The sequence below is a fragment of the Parasteatoda tepidariorum genome, chromosome 8 (genome assembly GCF_982258835.1).
Source record: "Parasteatoda tepidariorum strain Cologne lab strain chromosome 8, Ptep-v5.0, whole genome shotgun sequence".
Taxonomy (NCBI): domain Eukaryota; kingdom Metazoa; phylum Arthropoda; class Arachnida; order Araneae; family Theridiidae; genus Parasteatoda; species Parasteatoda tepidariorum.
Genome location: NC_141762.1, coordinates 21,398,573 through 21,411,803, shown reverse-complemented (window position 1 = coordinate 21,411,803; position 13,231 = coordinate 21,398,573). Strand labels below are relative to the sequence as shown.

At 33.1% G+C, this 13,231-nt stretch overlaps 1 protein-coding gene across 1 annotated transcript in view; it reads right to left on the bottom strand.

Moving 5' to 3' along the window:
* LOC107436898 (uncharacterized) overlaps positions 1-13,231 on the bottom strand; it is a 58,532-nt gene that overhangs the window by 2,565 nt on the left and 42,736 nt on the right. Inside the window, exons 10-13 of the mRNA XM_071180605.2 lie at positions 12,217-12,348; positions 9,593-10,289; positions 4,124-4,197; positions 3,818-4,034 (exon numbers count right to left, since the gene is read on the bottom strand). Coding sequence (XP_071036706.2) covers positions 3,818-4,034; positions 4,124-4,197; positions 9,593-10,289; positions 12,217-12,348 — 1,120 coding nt within the window. The remainder of the gene's footprint in view (positions 1-3,817; positions 4,035-4,123; positions 4,198-9,592; positions 10,290-12,216; positions 12,349-13,231) is intronic.

Here is a 13,231-nt window from a genome sequence, read left to right as displayed (position 1 = left end):
TATACATTACTTTTATAAAATCGTGAAAAAGAACTGGAATAAATAATACAGAGGGTTTCAGATTAAATGAGATAACAAATTTTGTAATTTAATGTAAAGAAATGGAAGCTGTATACATTACTTTTATAAAATCGTGAAAAAGAACTGGAATAAATAATACAGAGGGTTTCAAATTAAATGAGATAACAAATTTTGTAATTTAATGTAAAGAAATGGAAGCTGTATACATTACTTTTATAAAATCGTGAAAAAGAACTGGAATAAATAATATAGAGGGTTTCAGATTAAACGAGATAACAAATTTTGTAATTTAATGTAGAGAATTGGAATTGTGTAGCTGTATACATTGTTTTTATAAAATTTTATGGAATAAATAATACAGAGGGCTTCAGATTGAATGTAATAACAAATTTTGTAATTTAATGTAAAGAAATGGAATTGTGAAGCTGTATACATTGCTTTTATAAAATCGTGAAAAAAGAACTGGAATAAATAATACAGAGGGCTTCAGATTGAATGTGATAACAAATTTTGTAATTTAATGTAGCCAAAAAAACTAGTTGGGTACGAGAAACTCGAGAAGAAGACAATCACTGATACACAGATACGTGACTTTCGATCTCAGCGCCATTTCATCGTTTATAAACAAGATGGCTAATAAAAGCCGAGCTAAGTATATCCACATAATTCAGAATATTTACTAACGTGAAGTTAATTAAATACTACACCGTATCGCACAGTAAATTTGCTAAAATATAATACCTCCTCGTCTATGTCTTTTTCTTAACATAAATTTATTATTTTTTTAGGTATTTTATTGTAGCTGTGATATATTTTTGTTTTGTTTGGCAACTTCGATGCATAATTTTATGTTTTACATGGCTTCGTGCCTGTTTTTGGGTTAAGGAAGAAATATATAGTGAAAGTGATGAAATCTTTGTGAAAGAATATAGAATGTGTCACTAATGAAAATTGATACTGGACAGACTTGGATTATTCGAAATGGGAAGGAAAGAACAGTTTCTAACGTAAACAAATGCCACGTTTCAACAACCAATCAGGATCAAGATACCCATGCTACGTCACTTGCAGGCATCCCATTCTGTAACTACAATCATGCAAATTTTAACTGGCAATAGCCAGAATTTTTTTATAACAAAATCACTGAGTGACATTGTTTATCAAAATAGCCCCAATGGGTGTGCTTCCATGACAAGGAGCTTTTGGAGCTCGCTCAAAATTTCTTCAACTTTTGAGAAGTTTATAGTTTGATGGTTAACGTTTGTTAATCGTTTAACGGTTGATTTTTTGATATTCATAATTTTCACAGGAATCAGTATTTTAAATATTTCTTCAGAAACGTAAACTACAATAATATAGTTAAAATCTTAAAGATTAATAAAATGCAATTCACAATATTTACAAACTTAAGGGAACATCCGTGCTGATTGTGGTTTGATTGTTCTACTTTAAATGCATCAATCAAATTCTCAATTTCTAAACATATATTTTATATAAATTTTGATGAAAAAGTGATAAAAAATCCTGTCTGTGCAGCGTTGGAAAATGTTTTTTATAATAAAATGAGAAGTTTGTTACCAAAACATTAGAATTCTGCAGAAAAATCATTTATTTATATTAAAAAGTGTTTCTTCTCTCCTCTTTTAAAGTGAAAACCGTTTATACTTTTCAACTTGTTTTCGAACGACAACGGAAGGAACAGTTTGGAGCGGATTCCAAAAGCTCCGTGTTGGGGAACTGACCCATTGATGAAACAGGAGAGACAACAACTTCGAAAGGTGGATGTGGAGGAAGCAGTTTCAGGATATATGCTACTTAGCTTAGAAAAAAAAATCAGCCCAGGGTTAACAGCAGCCAATACCAATATAAAACGCTTTTACCAAATTCCACAAAACGCGTTGTGCAAGTTCTGAACGCGTTTTCAACAACTGTTTGTCGTGTGTTATATACTCCATTGTGTGTTAGATTTCAGATGATGCAGGCGATAAAATCTTCAGGCAGACGATTGCATATAGCTTTCTGTAAGAACTTCCAAAAAAAGCTGGAGCTGGATGGTTTAGCGAGCTGAGCTGTGTTTATGGATGAAACCACTTATCACGTTACTGGCAAAGTCAATCACCATATTTCCGATTTTAGATCATGAAAAATCCACATAGTGTATGGAATATTAGCGTTGTTCCTTAAAGGTGAACGTGTTCTGCTTCAGACGTGTTTTTGATATATTTTCCTTCTATGCCATTACCAGAATGATCGTTCCTTCAGTTAGAGAAAGTGGTTTCAATTTCATACTGCATCAATATGTTGCACTCTTATTCCATGAGTAACGAATGTTCATTAAATTGGACGAGGTATCATAGACGTTAAGCCACAGTTTTTTTCTCCTGTCGAGATCGTCTTTTTTTACTTTGAGAAAGTATTTATTGTTCCAGTAACTGAAACAGCTGACAACGGAAGCGCTTCAATCATCAACCATGAATATTTTATCAAGAGTGAGGCAGAAACTGGCATACAGGATAGATATTTGCCGAGTAACTGGAGAGGAAAACATAGAGAAGTTGGAAAACAGCAGCTTCATTGCAAATTGGTTTTCCACACTAAAGTAATGATAGCCTTCACTAGTATATTTTATTTCCATAAAATTCAATATGTAACAGCCCGTACAAAAGCACTATATACACCGGTTGTTTCATTTTAATTCAAGCGAATAGTACCTATTATCACAATTAATTAAGGTTCACTAGCAACACCTAGCATGACCCTTGTATGGTCTAAAAATGAAGCATATATATCGATACCATTAAATTTGTTGCAAAAAAGTGAGATTTTAGAAATAGTTCTATCATATATAGAAAATAGTAGCTCAGGGGAAAGAGCGTTTGTCTTTCAAAGAGGCGAACCGGGTTCGATACGAATTCCGCATCCGGCTTGCACCGACCACAGTGCTGAGGTAAAATATCCTCAGTGGTAGATGGATCATGGATTAGAGTCCGCTTGCCGTCAGGCTAACAGTGGAAGGTCCTCGTGGTTTTCCTCACCATGTAACGCAAATGCGGGCTAGCTCCATCAAAAAGTCCTCCACGAAGGTAAATTTCTCTCAATACTCGATCCAGGAGTTCCCTTGTCTTCTGGATTGGGTTCAAAATTACAAGGCTACGGACATGAACAGAAGTAGTCGTAAACCCATAAAATTGGATCGGCTGTTCAACGACGGTTATAAAAAAATTAGTTCGCCAAGTGTAGTAATTGGTTTCACTATTTTCTTTTATTCTCTTCGCAGCTCCATGCTGTTTGTAAATAGAATTGACGTCTCAAGGTTGCGCTACTTCCGCACTCTCTACACTTTCCCTCTCTCCGTTACCATCGTTTCGACAAATCTTACTTTTTACCCATGGCAGAACATTTCAAATGAGATATACTTAAGTTTAAATACACAAGAAATGAAATATACAGGTTGAAATTGACTTAAGAAGGGAGAAAGGCAAAATTTGCCGTAACCATGGTAACGGAGTGGGAAGAAGTGTGGAGGATGGGGATATTGCATAAATTTGAGACATCTATTCAATGTACGGCATACAGCAATCACGACGGCATCTGAACAATCTTAAAGTTGCTTGTCGTTACTCTTTTTAGGTTTAGACACTTTTATGCTTACATAACAGAAATTCAGTGAATTTGGATTCATATAATACAATTTATTTTTTTGTGAATATGCATTAAATTCGAGAGGTTAGAGAATATCCAAATATACTTCGTAAATCATTTTAATGTCATTTCGTGTAATATTTAAGAGACTTACTCTATTGATTCTATTCAGGTCCAGTTCTTCGTGATTTCTGTAGATGACCGTTGAAGGATCTACCATGGTGTGCCTGCGTAAATGTCGGTGCACTTGAGGTGTCAGCGAATCGCACAGTTTCATGCCAGATACACCAGAAAGCACTTCGGGTGGAGGAGCGTAATCACATTCATATTCGATTTGCTCACTATTTTCAGGTGAAATAGCCGAATCATACCTAAAAAAAAAGAGTTGTGCCAACTGAATAAAAACGGAGATTTTACAAAGATTTTTTAAAAAAAAAATAAGAGCAGCAATCTATCATACCATCTTTTCTTCAAAATATTCCCATCGTTATCTTGCGTTGCTCGATTTTGGAGAGAAAGCTCTCTTTCAAGCTCCTGAAAAAGCAATATGCGCTTGTTTATGCAATGTTTTCTAATCATCTTTTTAAATCAACATTCAAAAAAAATTATTGTCGTAATGAAGATAATGAAGTTGTATAAATAATATATTGCGATAAAGTAGCAATGTATTATGATAGGTTTAAAAATATTTGTTAAATCTTATTAGTAGACTTAATTAAAATGAAAAATTTTCTGCGAATATAAAATTTCAATTAAAAAACGTTTTGCAAGCTATTCATTAATTCTGGAAACTAATTTCAACTCTTTCGCCGATCTAATTTTGACAAAACTTGTTCGAAAATCACAAATTTTTTACCAACTTTTTTTTAAATGAAAAACTTTCATTACACATACTGGCATATATTTCTTAACATTTAGCAGTTTTTTGACGGTATAAAACTACATTATTTTACCTTATACTTGGCTTTCTTTGCATATCTAAAATAAAAGTCTCTCGGAAGCATTTCAGTGCAAACATTTACTAAAGATTTATTCAAAAATCATAACCGTCCATTCAATTTACGATGTCTGAGTTTCCAATACGATTTCAAGTGTTACTTTTTTAAATGTTGTTACGTATGCTACTTGTATGCTACTACCAGCAAGCCTCTTGAAATCAAGCGAATTTTTAAGCCAGAGGGTGTGTTTCTTGCTTTCTCAGTGGCGCCATCTGTGACCCAGAATATGAATTCAGCCCCCACACACGTCACAGCCCGTTTTAAATGGAGGACACACTCATATTCCATTAATTCACACACAAATCGTAATTTTGACCTGAACTAGAGGAAGGATCAATCTTCAATTCAGTATCCACAGAGGTATTAATTTGTTAAGGGAACATGGAGGACTTTGAGACCCTGACAGATTTAATGAGCATCATCATTTAATACACGGGGATTTTTCGTCTCGCGGGATTCGAACTCACGTTATCACGAACACGAACCCAACGTCCTATTAACCAGGATATTCCAGTTCCTTTTTTTAAATATATAATGAGCAATATAAAATTTTTTGTGAATGACAAAATTTTACGTGAATGATATTCGCGGGATTGTGTATATTACGTATTTCTGCTGATCAGGTCAATTTAGAAAAACAAACAAACTATGATTTAAAAAGTCTTTCTGCAGTATTTAAGGGGTTTACTCTTCTGCGGCAGTTAAAAGCAGAACCATTTTCAGATCGATGGGTAACAGCTTACTGGGAAATAAAGGTGGTTGGTGCACAATACTGACAGCATTGTCATCATCATGGTGTTGTTCTCGAAATTTTGGAGCCTTAACTTTCTTGGTCAAATAATGAGGTTGGTAAGGGAGTGTAGTACTTAACTTGTAATTTCAAAATAATATGTGTTGGAAAGTCAAGCACAGGGCTGCCAACTACTACACTTTTTGAAAGATATTTTAGAGCGTTAGACAAAAATTAAAACTTTCAGAATTTGTTTGTAATTTTGCCATTATTTTAGAAGCCTCAACATGTTAAGGGAGTGTAGTACTTAACTTGTAATTTCAAAATAATATGTGTTGGAAAGTCAAGCACAGGGCTGCCAACTACTACACGTTTTGAAAGATATTTTAGAGCGTTAGACAAAAATTAAAACTTTCAGAATTTGTTTGTAATTTTGCCATTATTTTAGAAGCCTCAACATGTTAAGGGAGTGTAGTACTTAACTTGTAATTTCAAAATAATATGTGTTGGAAAGTCAAGCACAGGGCTGCCCACTACTACACTTTTTGAAAAATATTTTAGAGCGTTAAACAAACATTAAAACTTTCAGAATTTGTTTGTAATTTTGCCATTATTTTAGAAGCCTCAACATGTTAAGGGAGTGTAGTACTTAACTTGTAATTTCAAAATAATATGTGTTGGAAAGTCAAGCACAGGGCTGCCAACTACTACACTTTTTGAAAAATATTTTAGAGCGTTAAACAAACATTAAAACTTTCAGAATTTGTTTGTAATTTTGCCATTATTTTAAAAGCCTCAACATGTTAAGGGAGTGTAGTACTTAACTTGTAATTTTAAAATAATATGTGCTGGAAAGTCAAGCACAGGGCTGCCCACTACTACACTTTTTGAAAGATATTTTAGAGCGTTAGACAAACATTAAAACTTTCAGAATTTGTTTGTAATTTTGCCGTTATTTTAGAAGCCTCAACATGTTAAGGGAGTGTAGTACTTAACTTGTAATTTCAAAATAATATGTGTTGGAAAGTCAAGCACAGGGCTGCCCACTACTACACTTTTTGAAAGATATTTTAGAGCGTTAGACAAAAATTAAAACTTTCAGAATTTGTTTGTAATTTTGCCGTTATTTTAGAAGCCTCAACATGTTAAGGGAGTGTAGTACTTGTAATTTCAAAATAATATGTGTTGGAAAGTCAAGCACAGGGCTGCCAACTACTACACTTTTTGAAAAATATTTTAGAGCGTTAAACAAACATTAAAACTTTCAGAATTTGTTTGTAATTTTGCCATTATTTTAGAAGCCTCAACATGTTAAGGGAGTGTAGTACTTAACTTGTAATTTCAAAATAATATGTGTTGGAAAGTCAAGCACAGGGCTACCCACTACTACACTTTTTGAAAGATATTTTAGAGCGTTAGACAAAAATTAAAACTTTCAGAATTTGTTTGTAATTTTGCCGTTATTTTAGAAGCCTCAACATGTTAAGGGAGTGTAGTACTTAACTTGTAATTTCAAAATAATATGTGTTGGAAAGTCAAGCACAGGGCTGCCCACTACTACACTTTTTGAAAGATATTTTACAGCGTTAGACAAACATTAAAACTTTCAGAATTTGTTTGTAATTTTGCCGTTATTTTAGAAGCCTCAACATGTTAAGGGAGTGTAGTACTTAACTTGTAATTTCAAAATAATATGTGTTGGAAAGTCAAGCACAGGGCTGCCAACTACTACACTTTTTGAAAAATATTTTAGAGCGTTAAACAAACATTAAAACTTTCAGAATTTGTTTGTAATTTTGCCATTATTTTAGAAGCCTCAACATGTTAAGGGAGTGTAGTACTTAACTTGTAATTTCAAAATAATATGTGTTGGAAAGTCAAGCACAGGGCTGCCCACTACTACACTTTTTGAAAGATATTTTAGAGCATTAGACAAAAATTAAAACTTTCAGAATTTGTTTGTAATTTTGCCGTTATTTTAGAAGCCTCAACATGTTAAGGGAGTGTAGTACTTAACTTGTAATATCAAAATAATATGTGTTGGAAAGTCAAGCACAGGGCTGCCAACTACTACACTTTTTGAAAAATATTTTAGAGCGTTAAACAAACATTAAAACTTTCAGAATTTGTTTGTAATTTTGCCATTATTTTAGAAGCCTCAACATGTTAAGGGAGTGTAGTACTTAACTTGTAATTTCAAAATAATATGTGTTGGAAAGTCAAGCACAGGGCTGCCCACTACTACACTTTTTGAAAGATATTTTAGAGCGTTAAACAAACATTAAAACTTTCAGAATATGTTTGTAATTTTGCCGTTATTTTAGAAGCCTCAACATGTTAAGGGAGTGTAGTACTTAACTTGTAATTTCAAAATAATATGTGTTGGAAAGTCAAGCACAGGGCTGCCAACTACTACACTTTTTGAAAAATATTTTAGAGCGTTAAACAAAAATTAAAACTTTCAGAATTTGTTTGTAATTTTGCCATTATTTTAAAAGCCTCAACATGTTAAGGGAGTGTAGTACTTAACTTGTAATTTCAAAATAATATGTGTTGGAAAGTAAAGCACAGGGCTGCCCGCTACTACACTTTTTGAAAGATATTTTAGAGCGTTAGACAAAAATTAAAACTTTCAGAATTTGTTTGTAATTTTGCCGTTATTTTAGAAGCCTCAACATGTTAAGGGAGTGTAGTACTTAACTTGTAATTTCAAAATAATATGTGTTGGAAAGTCAAGCACAGGGCTGCCCACTACTACACTTTTTGAAAGATATTTTAGAGCGTTAGACAAAAATTAAAACTTTCAGAATTTGTTTGTAATTTTGCCGTTATTTTAGAAGCCTCAACATGTTAAGGGAGTGTAGTACTTAACTTGTAATTTCAAAATAATATGTGTTGGAAAGTCAAGCACAGGGCTGCCAACTACTACACTTTTTGAAAAATATTTTAGAGCGTTAGACAAACATTAAAACTTTCAGAATTTGTTTGTAATTTTGCCATTATTTTAAAAGCCTCAACATGTTAAGGGAGTGTAGTACTTAACTTGTAATTTCAAAATAATATGTGTTGGAAAGTCAAGCACAGGGCTGCCCACTACTACACTTTTTGAAAGATATTTTAGAGCGTTAGACAAACATTAAAACTTTCAGAATTTGCTTGGAATTTCGCCATTATTTTAAAAGCCTCACCATGAAAAAGCTGATACAAATATTCGTTCCACATGAAGTTTTGAATCATTTACATGAAGCTTGCAGCCCTGTAAGCAAAGAACGATTTTTTTTCTACTTTTAGAGAGCTTGAAAACTACTACTTTCTAGAGATTTTTTTACTAGAGAGCTTGAAAATGTAGTTTGATGCGTACAGTAGTTTGAACAAGATTACTTGTATTATCATAGTGTTAGGTATGATACTCCCGTATTTTTAGAATTTTTGTCAAAGCTGAATTCTAAAAAGTATGCAAATTAGAGAACGCAAATTAATATTGAAGCGAAACATTACAAAATAGCTATCAAAATCTAATAAATCACTACTTAGGGAGACGGAAGTAAGAACAAATCTGTTTCACGATCGGAGTAAACAGAGAGGAGTTGAAAAGAAACTTAAGCAAAAGCATTTCAAGTTGGCAATCAAACAGGTTTCGATATTTTTAATTCTCTCTTCCGTACTTTATATTTCGAATTTTGATACCGTTTACGGTTTTTCTCCTTGCTAAAATATTCATTTGTAAACCCTAAGTTGTGTTCTTCTTTATAACTTTACTTTCAACAAGTATGCTAATAAAAATATCGTATGAGGTATAAAATAATATTAAGGGTCGTTACTACGAAGCACCGTGAATTATTAATTAGCAATGGAAATTGAATTAGTCTGAGAAATGAATTAAAGCGAACAAGACCCAATCAGAAAGTTAATGCAATTCAATTTGATAAAACAGCTGATCGTTAAAACAGCTTTTGTAATGTTTTACTTTCAGCAGGGACAGCACCAAGCATTGGAGAACCGATTCACGTTATGTCTATCAAAGCTAGTCCTCTTCCCCTATGCATATTCTTTGATACTACTATTTCATTTTCCTTGGTAAAAATGATTGCTTTTATGCCATTAGTAGAACATAGCAGTAAATGAAAAGTTTCATTTTTTTTTTACACTTCTAATTATTAAACACACGCTAAAAATATATTTATTTGCGTTGTAACATTACCTGAACTCTATAAATATCATTGTAGCTACCAGTCACAGTTCTCATAGGCACACCAGGAATGATTCTTGGAAAATGTAGTTTTCTGGGATGTTTCAAACTTTCCAACGATCCTCCAACACAATATTCGTAAGGAACACCCACATCTAACAAATCCAGAGCATGGCGTGCTGGATTTATTACTGGTCTATTACCATTCGACGCATCGTCTATTTGGTACCCCACTCTTTCTGTATACCTTATATTCTTCTGGTCAGTGTTCATTTGCTTCGAATTTTCGTAACCCTGGTTCCAATGCCAGTTTGGAACTTTAGGGGGTGGAATGTTTTCATCCGAATCAAAGAAGTCCCAATTGTTAGGTTTTTGGTCTCTGGACAGTCTATTACGAATGATTTCTATGTTGTTTGATTTATTGCGAAAGTTTGTCGGAACGTCTTGGTCGGTGTTTTGCTGACTCATATTGAACACAACGGCAGACCTGTAAGGAGGTTGCGTTGTTTTAGAGGAACTTTTGTTTTTCTGGTGGGAATAAGAGTTAGGTGTGGTTTCGTCGCAGTGTACTTCGAATTCTTCTTTAGGTGGGATTTCGGACACGTATACCGCTGCCTGCCCTGGAAAATGTCCAACCGATTCGGATACATAGAGCTGGGGAGCGGGTCTCTTTGCTTGAGGTACATCTGAATTCGTCAAGTCATCAGGACTAGAAGAAAGAAAAAAAACAGTTTTAATTTCAAGTTGCACTTAAGTTCTACAGTATAAATAAATTGATATTTGTGAAATATAATTGTTATGTAAATACTATTTTGGGTTAAAAAATATTAAGTACGAAATGTTGTCAGCAGTAGACGAAGAATACACCATTATTCAATGTGAAATGGTTTATTGTAACTTATTCTATTATTTATTTTTTTTCATTTCCAATGTCAAATTTATTGGACAGTAGTTACAGCACACTAACAAAAGTAAAATACAATAAAAGGTGGTAAACATAATGCAGTAACTTGAGTCTAATAATTCAAAAGGTCTCGGGCTTCCCAAGATCGCTCAGCTGGAAAAGGCCTGCGCAAAGCAGGACAGTGCATAATATGGGCGGCATCCATTTCCTCCCCAAGGTTACAAAGTGTGCAGATGGGAGAAGGAGCAATGTTAATTCTTCTGAGATGTTTAAGAAGACAGTCGTGTCCAGTGGCCAGGCGGAATTCTGCAACAGCTCTACGCCTTGGCCCAATATAGGATTTTGGGTTTAAATCCCTCCGAGGTTTATCGGACACTCTTTTGGACATGTCTACGAGGGAATGGTCTTTTATGCTATTTGTCACCATTTTCTTGATGGGACAAAATGGTATTGCGCTGGAAGGAATTTCAATAATTGAGGGGCTCTTCTTGGCCAAACGATCTGCACTCTCGTTTCCCACAACAACAGTGGGAGGATATCCACTGAAGGACAATGTGTGACTCAAGGCCTCGAAGAAGTCGTCGGCGGTCCAAGACTTTAAGGGTTTTGGGATCGTCAGAGGAGTTCATGGCTTGAAGAAATAAAGGATAAAGTTCCGTTATTGATAGCAAACCTAACTTGATAGGTTTGCTATCAATAACGGAATGGTAATGGAGTCAAGTAATGGTAAATAAATAAGTCCCATCATTAAATGAGTAAGGTTGTTGGTTCACCAATATCAAACATCCTTATATAGTTGACGGTCGGGGAGTCGTTACGGTATATATCAATAATGCTAAAACTGACCTTTTTCCTGCGTACTTTTTCTAAGAAACTACTGATGATATCGCTATGAAATTTTGGGGGGATATTTAAGAATATATCAGTTTTATGCTGTGATGATGTTTTAGAGTTAATGGGAATGCTTTTTGAGTGCTGAAAGATGAAAAAAACGAAGAACCTTTTTAAAAAATTTAAAAGTTCTCAGTTCATAATTTTTTTAAAAAAACAACAGTTACCACAGTGTAAACATGTACATATAAATATTTTGAGGGAAAAAAACTGAAGCAATATCTTGTTTAGATGCTGAGAAAAGGTACATCGAATAAGGTCAGTTTTATCATTATTGGTCTATGCTCGACCGATAATGCTAAAACTGACCTTTTTTCTGCGTACTTTTTCTAAGAAACTACTTATGATATCGGTATGAAATTTTGGGGGGATATTTAAGAATATATCAGTTGTATGCTGTGATGATGTTTTAGAGTTAATGGGAATGCTTTTTGAGTGCTGAAAGATGAAAAAAACGATGAAACTTTTAAGAAATTTAAAAGTTCTCAGTTCATAATTTTTTTAAAAAACAGCAATTACCACAGTGTAAACATGTACATATAAGTATTCTGAGAAAAAAGTGAAGCAATATCTTGTTTAGATGCTGAGAAAAGGTACATCGAATAAGGATAAGTTTTATTATTATTGATATATGCTCTACCGACTCCCCTTAAATAACAATAATAATAATAATAAAAACAGTACTTAACTTGGAATTTTAAATTACCTCTGTTCAATAATTTACCGTAAAATTTCAATCTGAAATAACTTAGAATATAACTTTGAACAAAAAACTAGCTATCGTCTGGAACAACTTAAACAACGAAAAAGTACAAAGAAAAATGTTTAATGATAATCGAACCTTTTCAAAGAAGTGGAACTTTTCAATGATCTCTTCTTAGTTAGTCTTTGGTGAGCTCGAAGCAAAGGTCTAACAATATTTCGCTTAGCAATTTGCCCATCTTTTGAAAATTCTTGAAAAGTTTCTTCACGCCTGCAGAATATAAAAGACACATTTTAAAACAAAACTCATGAATAGATATTGTTAATTTAGTTTTAAAAAAAATATGATGCATTATTTTCCGCTTGGTGCGCTTGTATCACGCTACTTTGAATCCACACAGTGGCGATATTTCGGTTTTCTATCCCAAAAGGAGCCAGTAGAATTAACATCTACTAGAAGAGAGAAGGCCTTCGCACGGATAGCGGTTTATGAGATTTCTGATCCCTTAGTTGTCGGAACTTTGTGACATCTTTCTTATTTTTTTCCTCCTCTGCGCCATTTATGGTGTTTTTTCGGACTACTAATGCGAAGAATGACTCTTCCCTTTTCATATTAATAGTTTAATGCAGCTATAATGTTTTGTCTTATTTGTGATAACAAATGTTCGTTGTTAAAATAGTTCTAATCGATGTTAGTTCTCGTACAAATATATTAAAATTTTTTTTAAAAAATTAATCTGATAACTGATTTAAAAATTGTCAAAGATTTCTTCGGAATTTACTAATTTAGTGAAATTTGTCATAAAATTAACGTTAAAATGAAACCAACATTTTTTAATTGTGAGCAAAAATTATTAGCAAATATTCATTCGCCTGTTAATATTCTTTTTTAATCATGAGTAAATATTTATTTGTCAATTAGTAAACATTTGTTTGCAACAGTGAGAATTATATTTCGGTTACAAACGCTTATGCAAAACAAATATTAGTTTGTGATTAAATTATTATTTATAACAATAAGCAAATATTCATTTGTTACAGTAAATATTTTTAATTATAACCATTAGTAATCATTTATTATAAACAAATATTCATTTGCGAATATTCATTTATAATATTCATTGTGATAATTTGTCTTCAGCATGATAACATGA